General features: G+C 36.0%; 1 protein-coding gene across 1 annotated transcript in view; it reads left to right on the top strand.

Annotated features, from left to right (window-relative positions):
- Window positions 1–23,230, top strand: part of TTC7B (tetratricopeptide repeat domain 7B) — a gene marked incomplete at its 3' end in the record, with an annotated part of 68,233 nt that overhangs the window by 23,051 nt on the left and 21,952 nt on the right. Inside the window, exons 5-12 of the mRNA XM_010291288.1 lie at window positions 1,526–1,589; window positions 6,261–6,398; window positions 11,653–11,736; window positions 12,952–13,056; window positions 14,404–14,521; window positions 14,712–14,769; window positions 19,292–19,364; window positions 20,653–20,813. Of these exons, the coding sequence (XP_010289590.1) occupies window positions 1,526–1,589; window positions 6,261–6,398; window positions 11,653–11,736; window positions 12,952–13,056; window positions 14,404–14,521; window positions 14,712–14,769; window positions 19,292–19,364; window positions 20,653–20,813 (801 nt within the window). The remainder of the gene's footprint in view (window positions 1–1,525; window positions 1,590–6,260; window positions 6,399–11,652; window positions 11,737–12,951; window positions 13,057–14,403; window positions 14,522–14,711; window positions 14,770–19,291; window positions 19,365–20,652; window positions 20,814–23,230) is intronic.

Here is a 23,230-nt window from a genome sequence, read left to right as displayed (position 1 = left end):
AAAATATATTCAAAGTTGTAGGAGAAAGTAACGTTTGCTTTCATTTTGATAAGTGACTTCTTAATAGTTCTCTTTGGGGCAACTTCCCTTTTTTCTCTGAGAAAGTAATTTCTCCAACTATTTCCAATTGTTATTTTGCTTTCTGGGAACCATTGCCAGGCATTTTGGTTAAATCTGCTTCCAGGTTGCTAAATTCTGCATTGAAGACTGGACAGGTTAATGGGGAGCTCTCTGATGCTTCTTCACTCCTCATTCCCTGTCCTGGGTGTTTCCTATTAATGAGTTTTGAAATTTCTTTGTTAAGTAAAAATAAAAATGTCTTCTAAGATTTAGAATACTCTTCAAAGTCTTGTGAGCAGCTTGCATTGATTAAAAAAGAAAAATTCAACAGCAAAACAACTGCCCTGGGGTCTTAGCTGCTGTATATTACCACAGCACATTCACAACCTTGCTTTCAAACCATCTGGAGTTCAGATGTGTTCTAGTTTCCCTTACCTTTCAGGCATTTAAATGCTGCTTAAATTTCTAGTGCATTTAAAAAAATCCAGAAGATGTTTTAATGTCAGACAAGTTTAGTTTCCCATCTGTAATTTATTGTAGTTTAAGTACCCTTGGGACTGTAGGAATTGCTTATTAACAAATATGAATTATTTTGTACAGATAATTGTGGAAGTATTGGTCTGAAAACAGGAAATAGTATTTGTGTTAATTCAGAAACAGTTTAGAGAAAGAAATCTGGAGAGTTAAAACACAGTCACTGTGTGTGTATGAGAGAGAGATGAATGAATGAATGAATTCCTGCCAGTCATTTACCCAATGCAGATTACTGTTGTCTGTCCACTAGCATAGAAGAGTGTTCAGAAAGCATCCAGTGTTCAGAGAAAGCACTAAAGTTTGCAAACTAGTCCTATGCAAACCTTCAATATTAAGTCCTAAGGAAGTGGACTTCATTAAAAACAGTTATTTAAAGTGCTTGGAAGTAACAGTAGTTATGACAAGGAAGCAGAGATTGCCATGGCTCTATTTAGAAATGTTCACCACTATTGAATGCGTCAGGAAAACAATTCTTAAGCAACATCCGATGAAAGACTAACAGAAGTATTTAACCACATACTGCCTGAAATACAAAAGCTTTCTGGTTCTTGTGAGAGAGTTTCCTGTTGCCGACCTGTAAATCAATGATGTACATTCAGCTTGGACAGATTAAGTGCCAGAGGCTAGTTAAACTATGGGCACAGTTTTAACAGTTGTCAAATTATGTGCAATTTTGGAATATTTGAATGTGTTCAACTCTGACAGCTGTGGTGGTTTTGTTCTCTTACTGTGTTTGGCCAGCTTTTCTGAAATGCAAATTTAGAGCAATGCAAAGAAATGCATTTTAACTGATCATTTTTTCTATGCAAGTTACTCTCTGTTCTCTTTTCTGGAAATTTTCCAGTTTTTACAGTGCTCTTACTATATTCGTGTAAGATATTCCTAAAAGTAATGTCTTCTGCTGAAATAATTAAATTCTTGTTTTGAACAGCATCTTTTGTCCTCAAGAAAATACAGAAGAAGCCTTACTGTTGCTGCTTATTAGTGAATCTATGGTAGGTAAAATAGAGTGAATGTGTGTGTGCTGTATGTGTGTGTTTCCTTGTTTTTTTAAAATGAAAATAGAACTTTATTGTCATGCCTTACTTTATTACTTTTGTTTTATTCTCTGTCAGGAAAGCAGGCAGTTACTTCTGAAACTCAAGCTTCTGTTCCTCTGAGCCAGCAAGATGAGGTCTGCAAGTGTTATGAGTAGTTTTTCTCCTTTAGAGTGGCTGAACCTAGCCTCCTTCTAACCATAGGCAGGTGAACACAAAGCCAGGTCTTTCATTTGGCATCACTTATCAGTATGAACCACTGTTACACCAGCTGGTTGCCATTCAGACAGACTCAAAATGTAAGTTATTTTTGTTGTAAAAACCAAATCAAAGACTACTTGGTTATGAGCATTATTATGCCGGAAAGTATTGCTACTTTTAACATAGCCAAAAAGTATTTTCCATTGTGCATTAAACCTTGGCTGTCACTCAAATTTGTAAATAATTTTTAATGATAGTGGCATTCAGCCTTTGCTACTGGATTTATTTTTTTTTAATGTCCTCATTTCCTCAGTAGGTGATTCCTTTCAATGGCCTTCTTGTGTCTTTTATGAGTATGATTTTAATAGTCATCTATCAACTGCCACATACTGACATTCTCATACCAGGTCAGTTATATGTGCTCAAATGGCAGAAATGAAAAGCTGAAGCTGGAATTTTTGCTGTTTTTCTAATTGGAGGGGTGGAACCTCTAGAATCTCAGGCATCATATGGTGGTCTGTTTCACTGCACATCAATGAGACCTAGGTTTTTTAAGTTATATAGGTGATTCAAATGCTTTCATGCTCTGGCATGATTTCTGTTTTGATACAGTTAAATAGGATCAGAACATTTCAGTGAACATTGTGCTATTTGAACTAAAGTGGCAAATGCTTACATTGTAGGGCAAACTACTTTCCTCATTCCTAGTGATCTGCCTTGCAATGTTCATGACAGAATCTGTCACCAGAAAACTAGACTGAGCAAACATTTGTGTATATCATCTGTTGGTGTTGCTGCGGTATGTACTTACCACTGAAAGGGGCTGCCTGTGCCTCTGTAAGGTGCCTGAGGAGCTCATGGCAATACACAGAATTCTGATGTGAACTGTGGTCATGGTGTGAAGTGGAAGCAGTCCCAGTTCTGCAAGATATGACTACTGATTACTGTATTTACATGTGTACTTCCCTGCATACCAGCATTAAGAAGCCAAAAAACAAATTGAAGTACTGCTCTGTTAAGTCGCCTTTCAGGTTACTTAAAGCTTTTCCATTGTGAATTAGATCTGCCTAATTGTATCAAATGCTTGTTGCTGTAGAGCGTATACCCTTAGCAAACTTTTAATATTTTTTTTCTTTACAAGTAATTATTGCAGGTTATCCGAGGCAAAAGAGTTTCTTTTCAGGGAGTATAAAATCTTTCACATGATTGACTTACTTTTGCTAAGCCATTTGTTCAAATTAGTTTTGCAGGGGGAAAGAGGAAGATTGAAATATTCATCACTACAATGAAAATATTCATCACTACAAACTTATCTTTCTGAGAGTTGAGGGCTCTTACTTCAGCTTCAGTGCATGCTAACTTTCTAGCTGTAGTAGTTATGAAGTAGTATGTGATTTATGCTTTTGAAACCAGTGTTTGGGAAAGAAATAGTAACAGTTACAGAAGATTCAGTAATCTTTGGTGTTTTGAGATGGTATTGTGCTATTAAAGTAGTAAGAAGCCCTTGTATTCTCACTGTTACACTTGCAAAGTATAGACCAGCCTTTCCTTATCTAGACAGGGATGAGTGGAAAGGTGGAATCTGAAGGACTGACATCTTCACGTTACAGTGCGTGTACATGTTTCTGCATGTCAGCTGTGCCGTAGTAACAGAATCACAGAATGATTGACATTGGAAGGGACCTCTGGAGGTCATCTGGTCCAAGCCCTCCTGCTCAAGAAGGGCAACCTGGAGCAGGCTGTGTCTGTGTGCAGATGCCTTTTGAGTATCTCCAAGGAGGGAGACTCCACCACCTCTGTGGGCAACCTGTGCCAGTGCTCAGTCACCCTCACAGTCAAAAAGTGTTTCCTGATGTTCAGAGGGAACCTCCTGTGTTTCTGTCTGTGCTCGTTACCTCTGGTCCTGACACTGTGTACCACCGAAAAGAGCCTGGCTGCCTCTCCTTTGCACCCTCCCTTCAAGTATTTGTACACAGTGATCAGATCCCCTCTGAGCCTTCTCTTCTCCAGGCTGAAAAGTCCCAGCTCTCTCAGCCTTTCCTCACAGAAGGAGGAAATAAGCGACTCCAGTCCCTTATTCATCCCTGTGGTCGTTTGTTGGACTGTTGCCAGTAGATCCGTATCTCTCTTGTCTTGGGGAACTCTGAGCTCGCCCAAAACTCTTGGTGTGGCCTCACCAATGCTGAATAGAGGGGAAGGATCACCTCCCTCAACCTGCTGGCAGTACTCCTGCTCATGCAGCCTGGGATACCACTAGCCTTCTTTGCAGCAAGGGCACATTGCTGGCTCCTGTTCAACTTGGTGTTCAACAGGACACCCAGCTCCTTTTCTGCCAAGCTGCTTTCCAGCTGGGTGGCTCCCAGCATATACTGGTGCCTGGGGTTGTTCCTTCCCAGGCACAGGACTTCGAACTTCCAAGTCTTTGTTGAAGCCTTTGATGAGGTTCCTATCAGCTCATTCCTCCAGCTTGTTGAGGTCCTCCTGGATGGCAGCACAGCCCTTTGATGTATCAGTTCCTCTTCCTAGATCTATATCATAAGCAAACTTGCTGAGGGTACACTCTGCCCTATCATCCAGATCATTAATGAAGATTTTGAACAGGATCAGGCCCAGTATCAGTCTCTGGAGTACACTGCTAGTTACTGGCCTCCAACTAGACTTTGTTCCACTGATCACCACCTCCTGGGCTCAGCCTTATGTGTTATTCCTAGTTGATGGTAAAATAGATCCTTTCTTCCACTGTGGGTGAACTAAGCTACACTGCTCACATTTGCCTCAGGCTTAAAGTGTGTATAGGCTAAGTGTGGCCAGCTGACACATTGCAGCTTAACTAACTGTCACGTTATTGTGTCTGAGACCGTGGCAGTTCTGAAACACTGAGCACTTAAGGTTGTACGTACATTCTCGTTTATAATTATGCAGAAAACTATTGTTCAAATATATAAAGTATCTTTAATACTTACAAGGCATCATCTCCTGTAATACTGCTTTGTCATTGCCAGCCATTTTGTCACAAGTGCTTGTTCATAGCTTGTTCTGTACTTGTAAGGAATTGAATCAAACAATGATTAAATGTGGAGTTAAAAAGGAAGAAGTTCTTGAAGCTGACTAAATATTTATGCAGTGTAGCCAAAGGCTTCTTGATCAAAAGAAAGCAAAATGTCTGTTTTGGGATGCATGTGTGGGGGTGTGTGTTTTCAAACCAAGCTGTGGATTATTCAGTTGATAAATCCTGAAATGTCTGTGCATTTTACGCTCCAAGAATCTCTTTGAAAATTTCTTTCAGTATTTAATTTTTCTGATTTTAAAGATGTATCGAATGTGTTCAGAGCTTAAAATATTATCCTGTTAAAGCAGAGAAACAATTTATTAGCTCTTCATGTGTGTCATTCCTCCCTTCTGAGAAAGGGGGTAATAAGCTGCCCATTAAATATTAGTCTATTTAAGTAAATATGTTGAGGGGGCCATGCTCTGTGTAATTAAAAATAAAAAGGGGGGGGGGCGGGGGAAGGAAGAAAGAGAAGGATCTTTAACTTCTGACTTCAAGCTATCAGATATATTAGCATTTGTACCAGTGGGCATATTAAACATCAATAGATAAGATATCAAGATAAGGTATTTTCAGAGGCTTGATGGTATAGTGGGAAAAGTACTGGGTAGTTGAATATAGGTAGTATTAGCTACTGGGAGACCTGAATTTTATCCTTTGCTCTTTAACAGGATTTCTCTGTGAACATGGTCAATTCATTTAATCCAGTTCTAGCTCAGCTTTCTTCCTTCTTGGAAGGAAGAGTTTAATTAAGGAATTAGGTTTGCTATGTGCCTCTCACGTAACAGGATTGAAAGTACAAAGCCTTACTGCAGACGTGGCCTGATTCCAAACCTGTGCTTGGAACCAAGGACAGTTTTCACTTCTTACTAGTAACTCCTGAAGGTGATGGTTTGGTTATGCTGGGCAGGTTATCAGTAAAAAGTGAGAGGATAGTCTCATATTGTTATAAAGAGGAAATAAATTGATAGCCTTATTTTACAAAAGATGGAATAGAGGATTTGAAGATCATTCTTAACATGTTTTACTTGCATACAAAAATAAAATTAAATTCTAAAAGATGGATATACGTTATACTAAGAAAAAAAACACCTTATTTGATTTCTGAGAACTCTTCAATAATTTTAAATACATTACCTAATTCATGTAATTGGAAGCAAGTAATTAAAAATAGATCCGTATAGAAACATAAATCTTTCCACTAACGTGTAAAATTGGTGATACTTGCTATCTATAAATTAGTAGCAAATACTATCTGTATCACCTCTGTATCACTGCTGACTGTCAGTCTGAATAGAACTGTCAGTAGTTACTTGAGCAAAAATATAGGTTGGATTACAATGGATGACTTCTGTTTCTTTTTTCGTGGTATGTTTCAGGCTAACCGTGATGCTGTACTGAGCAGAATACCAGAACACAAAAACGATCGTATCATCAGTTTGCAAAGTGCATCTGTAGTCTACGATTTACTTACTATAGCCTTGGGAAGAAGAGGCCAGTATGAAATGCTCTCAGAGGTTTGTGGATAATAGTGAACATTCAACTGTGTCTTCGTTGCTTATTTCTGAATCATGTTACCTGTGGTAGTACTTGTGGGCTAAACAAGTATAGGACACTGTCATTCTGACTGCTGTATAAATACAGTAGGTAGTTTCCACCCTAAAAGTTTAGTGTCTAAATTTGTACAAGTGGCTTGAGGTGGCCAAGCACAGAAATTATGTGAAAGGCTGTGCCACTCTACATTTATCACACAACTCACATGGTTTTTAGGCAGGAAGGCATGGATCTGCTTAAAAGTACACACATTAAATGGAGACAGCAGGGAGGAACAGCAAAAGATAAAAGCTGTTGTGGATAGAAGTGATAGATATAAACACCTAGAAAAAGGATTTGTAGTGTTTTATTTCAAAATAAAACTTTCTTTTACACCTCATATTATTTGGAGTGCTCCAAGGTCCTTGTAGTTTGTAAAATGGCTTGGAAGTTAGCAAAACGGAAATGTATTACTTTCTCAGGTCTGTAGGAAAGTGCATTCTCTGTCTGAAATGTCTTGTGCTTGATGATGCAACTTGCATATGTTTTGTTAGATTGTGGTGACATAATTCAGGAAAGTTTCAAGTATTGTTAATGGTTTTATACCTAAGAAACAACTACAGCTCTTAGGGCACAGCAGATCTTTCTGCTACTCAAAACAGTGCTCACCCAGCAGCAGGATACTGTTGCTGAGCATGATTAATTACTGATATCCAGAAGGAATATTTCAGCATGTGTGGTAGGAAGGCATATCCGGGGACTGATTTGCTGAGAAATGGTTTCTCTCTACCATAATAGAAGACTTTTATTAAGATAAAAATGAAAAAAAATGCCCCTGTTCTTCTCTGGTATACGTTGATAGTCACCCTTTAATCTGCATCTCTTGTGATGTTAAGCTCTGAATTTGGATATTCTTCTTCTTGAAAGTACTTCATAGCTGCAAGTTGGGCATACAAGTCAGTTTTAATTAGTACAATAGAAAGTCTTTCACAAAACCAAGGAGTATGAAAGCTCATATAGGGCTGTCACCCTACAACATAATTTGATCAGGAATATTTCCATTTACTTGCCAGTACAGACACTATCACCTTCATGAAGTTTTATGTGGTTGCACCAGAGCTGCAAGAAATGAGTCTCCTTATATTTTAGCCTAGAACCTCTTAAAGGATAGACATTGACAAGTATTGTAAAAACAAACAAACAAAAAACCCCAACAAAAACAAAAAACTTGAAAAGGTAACTCTGATTTCTTTTTTCTTTAAGCAGCTGGAAACCTTTCCTTTTTATATACTAGCCTAGCAGCTAGGCAGGGGTAGTGTACCCCTGGGTTCCAATTTAGATTCTTTTATTTTGTCTGCTGTTGTGGTGGTTTGTGGCGGTGGGGTTTTTTGTGTGTGTGTTTTTTTGTCTTTTTAAAAATTGAACAGCCATTACATTAATGGGAACATCAATGGTTCCTGGGGTTCCTCCACTCTCTCCTTTGGGAGACTTTGGGTAGTATCTGTGTCACAATAAGCGCAGCTTCTTGTTTGCAGTTTTTCTTGCCTTTGTTAATAGAGAAGTTTTTTGGCTTCACCAAGAAAGCTTAGAGGTATCTGTGTTCTTAGCCATGTATCTTGAAGTCTAGGACATTACCATGAAGGGTAGGGGGAAAGTCTTATAGTCCCCTCACATGGAGAAGAGCATAGAACTTACTTCCCTCACTGACTGCATGACTGGTTTAGCCCATGTAGCTGGCAGACGAGTACCACTGCCTGGTCCTTTTCCTGTTGTGTTTTGAGCACAGTTGAATGTTCTAACTAATGGAAGAGGTTTTAACTCAACTTAGATCTTGGAGTTCAGCGCCTTTTAGAAGTTGCTGATGGTGATCTTTGTTACAGACAAAAGCAGAACCGTGAGTATTGGGAAAGTTAAAGAGCCTCCATGTTTCACCGGCTTCTTAACTGAAGGTTTTTAGCCACTGCCCTGGGTTTTGACACCTGAAGTCTACCTAAAGCTTGTTTTAAGGTCTTTTCTTGTTCTTTTTTAATTTGAGTCTAGCATCTTTGTAATTATATTCCATCAAAATTTTATGTGTATTCTTTTGAAATTTTCTCTTTGAAAAATAGAAAATAATTCTTACATGTTTGAAAAATACTTTTCAATACAGAATAATTAAAATATCTTTATTATACATCCATGAAGTAACTATTCTGAACATGAAAAAAATCATCTTATGAAAACTTGATGTAATAGACAATACTTATTTTAGCATATAGATACTCTAGAGAGATAGCTGCAGCAGGAGCTTATCAGGAAATGGTTAGAATAACTCTATTGTTCCAGTTCTTGTAATCCAAAGCACAAGGAAAAACATAGACTTTAAGAAGCACTTAGGTTAGTGAGCGCTTAGAGGATACCTGCCCTGAAATCCTGCGGCCCATAGTCTGAAACTTGTATAACTTAGTATGCACACACACACACACACACACATATAAAAAAATACTTATATATTGTAATACTTAGTATACCGTATACAATACTAAGTATTACAATAAACACAAATTCAGAAATGTAAAAACTTTCTGTCTCACAGAAAGTATGTATGTAAATTACATAATTTACATTATGTAAATACATACATAATGTATGTTAAATACATACATTATGTATGTATTTAACATACATAAAAAGTTATGTAATAGGCATGTAATTTTTTGCCAGCTTCATTGTCTGTGAGCTAATTAAGATTGCTCTAGTGGAGCTGTTGTAGCTTCAAGTTCAGAAAGCACCATTATTCTAACTGTGGAAATGGTATGCACCCACCAATTCCAACATCTTGTTATCTTCTGGTTTAGCTATAGCTGATTACTTACAGAAGTACTTAGCTGTAATATAAGAACATTAAATGACCAAAAATCTGTCTCATCCCTGTTAAACTATTCTAGTGCTGAGTCATGTTCTTAATTGAAAAGGTCTCATTTCTTTATGGAGTTCTGGGCTTTCAATTTCTTATGGCTTATTCAACAAATCAAAAACCTTTCTACTGTCGTAATTCTTTCCTACACAAAAGTACTCTGACTGTCATCAAGTTGGTTTTTAAGCTTCATAGGATATGAAATATTTAGCTTATCAATGTCCTACTATGAGAGATGTTTTCCAGACGAGAAGTTTTCCTAGATACTCATCTTTCAACTCTCTAATTTCAAGCATGTTCTTTTCAGGAGGAGACTGTAGTGTTAAGCAACAAAATTCAGTAATGTGTTCAACATTACCTGTCCATATATAGTGCCTTGTGCTTATTTACAAGGCAGTATCAACAGCTGCATTTCTGCCTTTCAGGAGAGTGGTTGTCCTAAATGTGTTTTCAATTAGTTAAGTCAGTTGCTATTATCTTGAACATTATCTTAACTTGCAGTTTTCCAGGGTACCATTGCTTGCTATGTATTTCTCATCCATTTCTTGATGGAGCCTGTTGCTCCTTGAAATTACTTTTTGTTACTTAGTTCAGAAGAACACAGTTTATGAGGTGTTCATGCTTTTGTGTAGATCAAATACATATACATATGTGCACATATACCCCTTACCCCCACACATGCTGACCACCAATTTTGTGATCTTACGAAGAAAAAAATTATGTAACTTGTCACATTTCATACTGAATGAATAGAACTTGCAGTCAAGGAAAAAAAACAGTAAATAGATCATTAGTACGTTGAAACTCAAGCCTTTTAGAATAATCTACAGTTGTGTCCTGTGTCCCTATAATTACAAAATTATAAAAACCTAAGTATCAACTTGTCCAATTTATTTATTTTCTGGCAGTTAGAATTGGGAATTAATTTTTAATTAAGCAAGGCCTAGAAAATAAGGTTTTTTGTTTTTCTAATTGTGAATGAGGACCTCTATATAATTAATGCGCATGCATACATATATGAATATGTAAAAATAGGAGAAGGAAGTATGATTAGGCAGCCTAAAAAGTTATAAACTTACTTCGACTTTAAGTATGAGGTTTCCGTGCACCTCTTGTTGGGGATTATACAGCTGCTGTAGGTCAGAGTGCTGGAAGAAGTGCTGAAATTACTTAAATCAGATGTAATACACTGATATCAAAACAGGTAGAGTGAGGCGTGTTTGAAAAAGATAAGCCTGAATTCATTCTCCTCCATTTAGAGGTGCTCAGCACCATAGTTGTACGGATGGGTGGAGAGAGAAAGAAGGATTTAGAAACTTCTGTTTTCTGCCAGGCTCATGGAGAGTTGTAGAGGAGTGTGCCTTACCTAGGCATCTCTGTGAAGTATCCAAAGTAATAGGAGAAGAAATCACACATAACTTACTTGTTTCTTGCTGTTATCTTTTTGCTTCCACTGATGGAAAGAAAGTCCAATGGGAAAATAAATCCTGTGTTGGTTTTCTTAATAGACATTTAGTTAACTTGCTGCACATACAATCTGATGAACTTTTAACAATGGTATTAGAAAGAATTTGTTTATAAAAACTTTATTCCTCTATAATAATTTAATAAAAATTATATTTAGCAATAGACTTGATATTGGACATTGTTTAATAGGAAAATTTTAGCATACATTACTTATATGTAGCAAATAATGTACTTCTTGTATTTGTTTTGTTTCATCTTCAGTGCTGTTCTTTGCTTCAGGTTCTGATAAAGTGTGGGAACACACTGTGCTTTCTGTAATGTTAAGGCCGAGTTTCAATGTGAAAAGTAATTCATAGTATTATAATTTAGCATATACATTACAGCTATCAGAGCAGAAAAGCTCCTTCATGTAATTGGACTCTGCAGACTAGAAAGTTAATTGCTAAATCAGTTTAATCCAGAAAAGTACTACACCTTTCAACTCTCTGGAGCTGGACTGATTAGTAAAAATGAGCATAGCAAAATGAAATCGTTCTTATTGACAACAGTAGATATGAAACCTTCAAAATTAGAGTATAATGCTAATTTAATATACTTAATCTCAGTATAGTAAATAATTAATTTCCTTTTGGCATTCAGTTATTAAGTTGAAAATCTGGGCAGAATATTGAGTGTGAAGTTAAAATTCTTAAAAATAGAACTAATGCTGTCAGGTGAACCTCCCCTCCGCCTTAAGTGGTACTGATAAGTACTTGTGGTGCCATTTTTAACTGCATGTATTTTAGGTGTAAGCCTATAAGAAAATTTTTATACTAGTGTATCTTCTTAATTAGAAGAATGTGCCCTTAAATAACAATTTCTCCCCCAAACATTAGTGTTTAGAAAGAGCCATGAAGTTTGCGTTTGAAGAGTTCCATCTCTGGTATCAATTTGCGTTGTCCTTGATGGCAGCAGGAAAAGTAAGTCTTAATTTTTGCATGAAATTCTTGTATTGATGGCTTTTGATAACAGCTTTTGGCACTTCGATAATTTTAATCTTTAGTGGTTTTGAAAATTATTCTAATCCTTAGATCATCTAAGTACACTGTACTCCTTAATGTATGCCTAAAGCTGTACAAAGAATGTTGTTATTCCAACAGTTTCTAATTTAGGAAGACTGAAAGGTGGTAAGAACTATCTTGCCAACAAGCTTAAGTTAAGCTAATTGAATATAAGTAGTGAATTATACCAGATTATATTATCCAGTAATGACCTTGTTTAAGTGTTGTTTTGATGAACAAATTTTATGCATAGGTGCAAAGTAATGCTGATTCATGATGCTATTGCTTTTTTTTTCCTTTGGGAATTTCTGACTGTCTTTTTTAATACTACTAATAAAATGAGTGGGATTTAAAAAAATATATATATAAAACGTAGGAATTTATGTTATCAGATGCAATCTTCTATTTTCGTTTCTTTTTGCTTTTCCCTTGTCATGTTACGGAAAATAAATCACAGTCATTATGTAATGTAAACAATACCTATTTTCTAAAAGATCACTCTCAATGGGGGTAATCTGCTTATCTTCAGTATGAGGAAAAGGAATTATTTATATTTTCTTTAGAAAATATTTTTAGAAGCATATTGGTTCTGAAGGGGCTTGAATCTTCTTCCCATTCTCTGTTTACTTAGAGTTATCTTCTAAACTGTGATTGGATGGAGGTGGATGAATTTAAAAAAGAGGAGCAGTGCCACTCTGTTCTACAGTCTTGTATTAGAGCTATTCCTAAGTGCTGTGGTAACTCCCAAAGAGCACTAAAACACTGCTTGTTCTGAAAACTCTGTCCTATTTCTGCTCTTTCATTTGCTTGGCTCAAATGTTGTGAGCTTACAGGGCTATCAGAGTTTTAAATACATCGCAAGACTGTTTTCTGAATCGTGTACCATTGGAATTACATTCTGGGCAAATGTTTCACTGGAGACACTTAATGATAGTTCATCGGGGTTAAATAGCAACAGCAGTGCCTTAAGTCTTGTGCTTCACTTGCATGAGGAGTTGTGGCAGATTGTCAACAAAATGTTTAGTAATGCCTCCTTCATATAGGAAAAATAAAGTAAATGGTGGAAATAGGAATCTTCAATCTGTGAAACATATTTATGCTTATAGTAATTTCAATGGAAAATGTTTTTAACAGTCTGCTCGAGCTGTTAAAGTTTTGAAGGAATGCATACGTTTGAAACCAGACGATGCAACTATTCCACTCCTTGCTGCAAAGCTCTGTATGGGATCTCTCCACTGGGTAAGCTTTGCCGCTCGTTGTCTTTTCAGCAAGAACTGTGCTAAAATGCAACTAAATTTTGGTTTAGGGATGTAGCAAATACTTTTGCACAGTGACTACATGCACTTGGTTATCTCTGAAAATACAGCACAGATACATATATGCACCTGTGCATCCCTGTTTGCATGGCTAATTTAAAATACCTGACAGCAGTGTTTATGTTTATCAAGGTAGCATATCTTAATACTGGTCTAAGACATAGCTAAAAATATATTAGAAATTGAAACGTTGGCATACAGAGATTAAAAATGCAACTTAGACTTCTGTTTCCTCTGTGCAAGAGGAAAATAACTTTTTTGGAAGATAATGAGGCAAATATTCAAGAGACCTTTCTGGTGATACCATGTTTGCAAGTAGATGGGGTTTATGAATTCCTAGTAGGGACAGTGCTTTTTAAAAAAAATGTTACTGGAGTTGTATTTTAGATAACCATGAAATTGGTGTACAAAATCTGTACAAAAAACATTAAGGTGATCAAAGAACATTGAGTGGTTTTCAAGATACACATGTCATTTTTAGAAGAATGATTGTATTTAAAAAAAGAGAAAAAGAGGAGGGAGATGTCACAATCAGAAATTGAGAAAATAGTGCAGTAGCAGAAACATGACTTGCCGAGTCTGACAAAAATACAGTCTTAATAATTAGATCCTAGTTCTGTAAATTGTTCCCTGGGGATAGACTCCATATGGAGTAGCTCACTGTACTTAGCATTTACATTTACTGGAATGGATTAAAATTTTTTTTTTCTTTCTGGATTGTTAAATAGTGCGCTAGCGTGGGTGTGCAGTTAAACTCTGACCTTTTACGTATTTATTTATGAATTCACATACATTCAGCAATACTGTATGTGATTCAGAGTTCTGCATGGCTATGCTATTTTTTTGCAGGGTTGGAGCCATAGTTACTGTAAATCATTTTCCTAAAGAACTGATTCATGGGGCAAAAACTCTATTTATGAAATGCAAAAATGGTAGATGGCATATATGGACCAGAAATGCCTTTTGTATTAAAAAAGAAAAACCAAACCAAACCAAACCAAAAATGACAAAAACACAGTAAGTTTAGAATGATCTGTGTGTTATATGCTAGTTTCTCTCAACCATAGGAATGGGTGCTTCAGCTTAAATTTGTGTTCTTTACTCAGTATTTAGCAGGAAAACTAAGTCTAATGAAACACAAAGTAGTCCTTAAAAGCAATCATGGCTGAGATTTCAACAGACTCAGTGTACACATGCTGTGCATTCTTGTCATTATAAAGTAAGCTTTAGCTAGTTTTAGACTTACATGGATGTTTTATAATATTTTCAGTTGGAAGAAGCTGAAAGATTTGCCAAAACTGTTGTTGATCTTGGGGACAAAACATCAGAGTTCAAAGCAAAAGGCTACTTGGCACTGGGATTGACTTACAGTCTGCAGGCTACTGATGGTAAGAGAAGAATAAACATTCACGTTTGGAAATTCCCATGTTGCCTAAAAAAGGATACCTAGCAGAATGCTAGACTTAAAGCTTCTGTGTGCAACCATTTTTTTAGTCAATGTATTAAAACTTCTTCAACGAGCACATGGAACGAAATCTCTTGATCCTGCATATCACTGATTAAATATATCCTTTTCAGCATCTTTGCGAGGGATGCAAGAAGTCTTGCAGAGAAAGGCTCTTCTTGCATTTCAGAGGTGAGTGGGTGTTAACTTGTAATTTCATTCTGCTGTATGTAGTGAAAAGTTTTATTATGTGTTAAAAAGAAGGACTTGTAGAAGACCTTGTAATGAAGATTTCACCTCTGGAAATCTCCCTTCATGAGTACAGAATGTGTTTCTTTAGCATTTACTTCATCATTTTCTGTCAGAAATGTCTAAATTGATTTCTAAGGATTTCCTTTTATTTCATTTTAAAGATGTTTGTGTGGCGCTTTAGTATAACATACTTGCTCAAAGGAGTATTTTTTTCTTATGTAGAAGGGAAGATGGTATGATGCAAGGTTTCAAGTCATGGTTCAATGTGATAGTGTTTCTACAAGAGTTGGTCCTGATCGGATTATACAGCAGGCTTTTGCAGTTATCTCTGTAGAGGCACAGCGATAGTTGAGGCCCTGCTGCTATGGCTGAGGGCTGAAATGCAGGTATTAAGGCAAGTTAGCTAGGAGGGGAAAGAAAAAAAAATCATATCTGGCAATTTAACACCGTAGGCAACAACACCACAAATGCCCTGTCTTCTAAGTGCCTATTCTGTCTGCACAGAAGTAGCGCTATTGGGGATGACAGTGGTTCGTTCTCAAGGGTTTGACTCTGCAAACAAAATGACAATAAACAGGTGAATGAGAACATCTCTACCCTAATTATAGAAGAAACAAAACTTGCAATGTCTAAATATATCTCTCTATATGTATATACCCTTGAAAACCCTATCTTCAGTGAGAGAGGCCTAAATGCTTCTGGGAAGTTGATTTGTGCATTAATGTGAATGTGAAGTCTGGGGTTTTTATTGGTGATTTTGTGTCTGAGGGGATAGGTTGAAAAAGTGTTTTGCAGGTAACTGTAGAGTGAGGCTGGGATATATTGTTCTTTCCCTTTTCTGTCTTAACTACTCCTCTGTATGTAAATATGTTTTAAAGTATCTTTGCTGTTCCTGTTCCTTAATGGTTTTAGTAGTTTTTGTTATTTCAGCATTCTTTCTCCATGTTGAAACTGAACTTTCTATCTCCTCGTTTATATCCCAGTTACCCATTGGTAATGAGTAACTCACCCATCCCACTTACCATTGACATAATCATCGCTGTTTCAAAAATACTGTGCTGTTTCTTGCCATTTCTACCGATTCACTACTTCTGCTTTCTTCTGCTGATTTTTTTGAAACAGCAGGGGATGAAGTGAACCATAGCCTGAAGCTAGTCCATCCCAGTTCAATGCCTGCAGACTCTACCCTCCTGTATAGTATAGCGATTCCCAAAATTCTGAGAGTCGTTCTTACTGGAAAATTTCCATTTTCTGAGGTTTGAGGTTGTGCAGTATTTTGATCACCCATAAATATGAGGATGTGTAGATATGGTAGGTAGCGTACTGCTCATTGTGGTAATATTTTATTAGGTTGCTCTAGAAAAAGAATAAGTGGTTTGAGTTAAAAGAGAATAAGCAATACACAGGTTAGGAGAACTATTTTTCAAAGAGTATTCAGCATCTTATCACTGTGAAATTACTTTTTTACACTCTTTACTCAAATCTTGTTGCTTGGTTGTATTATGTTGTCTTTCACCCAGGAACGTCTCTGTTTCATTCTCTACAGCTGAACAATAAGCCTCTTGATATCTTAACTGTTGAGTTTCGAAGACTTCCTAGCAGCAAATAGTGCTATTTGAAATCTGCAAACATATCTAGCATCTCTTCAGTGAATCATTACAGATGTCCTTTAACTATATAGCTTGAGTGGAACTTCAGTTTTGTAGTGATCTGGAGCTTTGAAATATTTGTGCTAGCTAGCAGAATATAAATTTATACACAGAAAGTCCTGGGAACATGAGGATTAATTGCATCTGATTTCTATGCATCTTTCTGATGCTTTGGGTTTTTCTTTGTTGTTTTCTTTTTCCAGTTGATACAACCTCCTAGAAATAGTGTTTTGTATCTTTAAGTATATGTTGCAGGGTACTGATGTTGTTATATGTTCATCCTTTCTGCTGGCCTTTCTCAGAATGAACTTGTATGTAGGCTTTTAATTAAAGTATCTTTCAGAGGTTTTAGTAATGTGCAGGGTATATATTTTGAAAACTCTAGTGAATTGCTGATATTGCTGTTAGTGTTATTGCTGATATGAGTAGCTCAGATTCCACATCTTGAATAGTATGGTTTGGCCCTTGAAAAGAACAGAGTTTCTGGATCTCAAAAATCCCATAGCTACCTTCTAAGAGAAGAAAAAGTATGTTTTGAAAGGTGATTGTTCTGCAAATTAACATTCCCCACTTGTGTTCATAGAGAGACTCACACCTGATGGATCATCTGTACTGGAAATACAATTCAATGTGGTTGAAAATGTTGCTGGTTCCTTGTGTTGATAACATAGGTATAGGATGTTACTGTGGAGCTCAGCATACCAGAGTCATGCCCACTTTCTCTTCCCACATCTTAAAAATAAATGTTTTCCAGGAGATGGCAGTTGAAGTGCTCCATTGATCTCCTATACAATTTATAAAACAAGCAGCTATACTGACCTCAGTATTTTGATCTGCCAAGGTTTTTTTTGTTGTTGTTTTGGTTGGGGTTTTTTTTGTGGGGTTTTTTTAATCATTTACCTAGAGGATCAGTTCCTGAAGAAATAGAGGTCCTGAAGAAATAGTTATGTTTTGGACCCTTGCCTCTGCCAGATTTCAAAGCTACCAGTTTGTGATAGTGGCCGTTTGAGAAGATGCTTGTTGCCATCTTTGAGCAGTGCTGAGGGAGTGTTTGTTTCACTAACTTTTTTGTTTATTTTGTAAAAGACTTTCAGTGCTTTCCCTGTGGTTGGTGTGAATTGAAGTTTCACAGAACTCATCAAATGGTTGATAGTAACAGCTTTATTCTTTCACTAGCTGAAGCTTGGGTGATTTAATAAGTACTTTCCAAGTTAAAATCTCTTGTTCTCACTTAGTCTTGATTAATCTGTGAACTTAAATTTTAAAAAGTACTGATCCTGGACCCTGTTAGGCTTTATATGTGACTCTAATATTCAATTTAGAGGTAAATTTAACAAAACATGAAACTGTCCCCTAATAACTTAAACTACTTTGATACGTGTTGGGTGTACTTCCTAAACTGCTGAAGCTGTCTCTTTGGAATTGGGAAGACAGAAATGCACAAATTGGAAGCAGAAGTTTCCCTTTGTGGTTGTAATAGCTTAAAAGTCAATTTTGTTCCTCCCTCACAATGGAGACAACTCATTAGATGTTCTGAGGATGATTATTACATGTGCTATTTCTAAATGACCCTCCATTAAAAGAATGCAACAAATAGAAATTAAAAATATAGTTCCAGGCTTGCTGCCCAGTATTTACTACACATCATTTTGGGGTACAGCCATAAATTTTTTTCATCTTTATGTTCAAGCATCCCCCCCCCGCTCCCCACCAAGCTTTATCTTGCGGCAGAAAGATTGTGTCACAGGGAAAATTGTTGTATTGTTCTTGAATTACAAGAACATCTTCTGTAGGGTAAGTGTCAAAATGAATAAGACAAAGTGTGTGTATTTGACCAAAACATTAAAAACAAGCAAAAAAATATTTCAAAAAAAGGTGGAAAAAAGTTTTTTCTTTGTTTTAGTAATTGGGGTTGCTTGCAACAGAAATAGTTACAAATATTTTGAGAGTGAACAATCACAAAACACTGCTGCTCTTGGGCAACTCAGCATTTTTGTGGACAAAAGTTATATTTATAAAAAGATCATCAGCATAAACTTCATCTGAACTTCAAACATAGGTCATGATGAGTCAGATCTTACGCTGCCTTTTACTGTAATGCTATGTTAAAGCAGCTGGCCAGCCTAGATTTCTTTTACATTGCTACATAGCAAGGTGATCTGCTAACTTAATCTCAAAGCAACTCAAAGCCAAGAAGTAATTGGCTTCCTAGGAGACTTAGTATGCTGGACTGAAAAATGTGCTTAAACTTTGAGACTCTGAAGAATGAACAAAAGTCTGATCTACTTTGCTGCCGCTCTTCTTCTTTGAGTTCTGTGCTTCAGAACCATCCTGATCAGGATCGATGCGATTGCTTGGGTATTTCTCATGCAGATGACATAATTCTTGTCTTTGAAGGCATATTGTTTTGTGGGATTTTTTGTTTTGGTTTGGTTTTTTTTTCCTTTTTCTGTAAGAAAACTCTGCTTAATTAATTTTTATTATAACTGTTCTTAGATAATTACATTTAGTGTTTGTTTAGGAGTATATTTTAATTGAAGAATCATTTTGTATTGCTCATTTTAAAGATTTATACCGAAATTACATAATTAATTTCTATTAACAAGGACTCTTTAATGGCCTAAAGTGCTTCCTTTAAATCAAGGACAATCGAGAAGTATGAGAGAAGTCACTGGGATGAACACCGCTTACATCAAAATATGAGCATACATGAAGAGATCTGAATATGAATATATGTGCGTTTGTGGGTATGTCTAACCTGTATTAATAGGGGAAAAATTCATTGCTTTTTATTTTATTTCTTTGTTTTTAAGGGCTCACAGTTTGTCTCCAACGGATCATCTGGCAGCATTTTACTTGGCACTGCAGCTTGCCATATCCAGACAGGTTAGTTGTGTTTTAGAAGTACAGCCTTAGACTGTCATATGAAGATCAGAATTTGTATCTATTGATGGATACAGATGAAGATTTCTTCAATAAAAACTTGGTTTTCCTTGTGCGTGTATGCATATGTATGGACAAAACCCCTGAAATATTCTCCCCGAACACCTTCAGTCTTGTACACTTCTCCAGGGTTCTGCTACAGTATTTCCAGTTGGAGAATCAGAAATAAGACATAATTCATTCAATTTATTTGTTTCAACACTTAAGTTGCTGGATAAAGAGGAAAAAAAAGTAGTAAATTTTTACTCTGTTTTTACCTATTGTGCGTAATTTCTGCTCAGACTAGTTATCTGGAGAGTGCAACTCTTGGCTCTAGTCTTTAATGATCTTGACTCTAGTCTTTAATGATTTTGAGTCTTGAGTATCTGCTAAGATCCATGCCTTTTCTGAATACTTGTAGGAGGTTTGGTTATTGTGAACAAAATTACACAAATGTGTTTAAGAAAACTGGAAAATATTTTAAAGCTATAAGAGAGATCAGACCTCAGTCCAACTTATGTTATGTTTAAGGGATTTAGGATTCTACCATATATCACATGAATTTGGATAACGTGGAGCTGCTTTGTATATGTCATGGTAAGCCTTTTCCTGTGTCAAGTTTATTTTAGGAAGTAGTTTTGAGCACAGTAGTTTACATGCTCTAGGTGACTACTTTTCATTGCTCATGAGTAGCAGAGACATTGGACTATGTCACATTAGAGTGGCATGGATTGTCTCTATAAAAGCACAAAAGATTTTTCAGTAGCAGACTATGACTGTACTTATGAATTCCAAACTTCTCATGTTGCTTGATTAAATTTCCTGTTTTTAACACTTAGTGTTCTTATTTTGAGCAAAAGCACATGCAGCTGAGGGCATCATGAAATTCCGTGTGAAAAGTTACTGTTGCAGTCTAGCTGTATGTTTTAGTTAATATATTATAATTAAAATATTTTCAAAATCATATAGAAATACAACCAATACTTGAAAAATAATTGTAAGTGAATATTTTAAAGGGCTGAAAGGAACTGTTTTAATAAAACTTGTATCTTATTTTCCATTGTTAACATATTTAATTTTTACTGTTCACTGTAGAGCATCAGGTCCGTCTGAGTTGTGTCTTACAGGAGTCTATAGAATTCTATGTGGTAGCTAGGTGAATATTTTGAAAGTTTTATGGATGTGCAATGAAGTAATAAGCAATACTTCTAATAGTGGTGCTTTCTTTTTCTGCCTTTTTTTTTTTAATCAGATACCAGAAGCTTTGGGTTATGTTCGTCAGGCTCTGCAACTACAAGGAGATGATGCCAACTCTCTTCATCTCCTTGCTCTCTTGCTATCAGCCCAGAAACACTATCATGATGCTTTGAATATCATTGATATGGCCTTGAGTGAATATCCAGAAAATTTTATGTGAGTGAATGTCATGTTTGCTTTCTACACTTTCTCTCATATTTATTTTTTTTAAATCCTCATCTCTTTCATTTCAAGAGGGAATGGATTTAAAGATTCGTCTCAGTTTTTTTTCCAACAGTCTTCCTCTCTGCCCGTTTAATGCAAGTCTGCTTTTTATTAAAGGCTTGTTAAATACTGATTAAGGATTTGGTTTTGGAAGGGAGGCTAGTGCTGGATAATTGATCTTTTGTTTTTTCTACAGACTGTTTATTTAGATAATTTCGCCCTGTTGAATGCTTTAGAGTATTTTTCTGTCTTCTGTTTTTATGCAATATTCTGAGAAGAATAAACAGGACTTTACTATTAGCTAGGATAGATTTACCCCATCCTACAGATAACTCTATGCATATTGTATGGAATCTATTTTGTAAAATACATCATAACAGAGAATATCCTCTTTTGCCTGTGTAATAACCAGTCATCTCAAGTTTGCTGATGATTCACTAAACAAGTGAAGAGGGAAGAAGGGTGTTTGGTAGATGTTCTCTTGTTGTGCAAGAAAGAAATCATTCTTTGTGTTTATTCTTCCTGTTAAGTATATCTTAATATATATTTCGATTTTGTACTTTTGTAAGTTTTTTTTATTTTGTTATGAAAATCTAATGAAACGCTTTACAGTGAAACATCTCAGGGACAGCTTCCATTCACTTCCAGTGTTCTGTTCCTATGCTTTACCAACAGTGACTAAGGTTGTAATCCATAGTCTTACAAATATTCTAAATGCTTATTTAGACAATTTTTTGAAGTATCTCAATCTTAACTTTTACATTACTGGCCTGTATGATAAATTATTACTATATCAACATACCAAAAAATACAATTTCTTTAAGAAAATTATTAGTTATTTATTAGATTGAAAGTAGAAATTATAGTGTTTTTACTTTCTGTTCCTTGATATTTCATGCCTCCTTTTGGCTGTCTATATAAGGTACTGTTACCTTTTTCCTCATAAATCTGACCAGGACCTCTGTTGATAGCACCTATCCTCAGAACTTCTGTGGCTCACATTACTGTGGATTCTGCTGATCTCATGACAGTTATATTTTTCAAGAGTGCAGGAACAACTTCATGGTTTACTGCTTAAGTACAAATCCTTCTTCATCTTCTTGACCACCAGAGCCAGGTTCATTACTCTTGTTTTTAGTTGTGTTGTCTTCTAATGACCTGCCCCCTAGAATCTTTCATTTGCCTCAGACTTGAAGTATCAACTGCCTAATTTTATACCCTGTTATTGTTAAAAACAAAAATGTTCAAAGCACCACGATCTGTCATCTTCTGCCTGTTCTTGGTTCATCTTCTGCCACTTAGTGGCAAGGTATATGACAAAGCAGAAGCTACTATATCTCAGAATAGTAATAGTCTAGAAGAAGTATTTCTGAAACTGCAGTTCTCCCCATTGTAGTAAGAGAACAAAGGACGATTCAATAAAATGTTTAAAATTACTCTCGTGAGCATTCATGAAGTATTTATTGGTTTTTCAAATATGGTTCATGGCCTTTCCATACTTGTTTATAATTGCATCTTGTGGTTAAGCATGTTTCCTGAGTTGTTTTAAAAAGTACTCATCTTTCTATTAATGTATGTATGTATATTAATCATACGGGTCATAATGCTGGTTCTAAATTGCTGTATAATACAAACACCCTGGTGATGCAGTGTACTATGTTACAACCTACTGGTACAGATCAGGGAATTTGAGAGGAATATCTTGGCAGTAGGAATTGCCATCAGATGTGGCAACAATTGCTGGAGAATCCAAGGTGAAACGCAGCTATATGTCTATCTGGACAGTCTTTTAGGGTCTTGTTTTTAGTGCTGTCAGGTTACTTCTGGTTCCCAGAGAAGTCAAGGATATGATTGAGATTCCTTGTATGCTCTCTGCAATTGATACTGATAGCCAGCCAGACACATATGATCAATATTATAAATTTGGGTTTATTCCTTCATGTAGCTGGGTTATTTTTGCAAGGACTTACCAGCAAAACCTCAAGTTTAAAATCTGCTCTTGTGCACTATATCCAGTGCTTTTGAAATGGTTGACAATGTATATGTGCATGTATATAAAAAATATAAAACACAAATATTTAGTGTATTGTTGATTCTATTTTCTTATTCTGCAGCTTCTGTAAATGGTACAATCTCACGGTACTTCCTAGCAGACTGGGAAGACATCCTCTTGTGTCCTCTAAGGCTTGCTAATTTTTAGATATACTGAAACGTTTGATTATTCACTTATGATATTTTATTGGCTTTTATAAACACCTCAAATATAATCATGTTTTATGTTTTATCTTTTGGCTATGTCTCCAATTCCAATAAGCTAAATATTACAAGACTTTTCATGGTATTCTCTGTATTTCTGTTATAATGAATCC

Source organism: Phaethon lepturus, unplaced genomic scaffold (genome assembly GCF_000687285.1).
Source record: "Phaethon lepturus isolate BGI_N335 unplaced genomic scaffold, ASM68728v1 scaffold15917, whole genome shotgun sequence".
NCBI lineage: Eukaryota > Metazoa > Chordata > Aves > Phaethontiformes > Phaethontidae > Phaethon > Phaethon lepturus.
The sequence above is the reverse complement of the archived record's forward strand: the minus strand, read 5'-3'. Positions and strand labels throughout refer to the sequence as shown.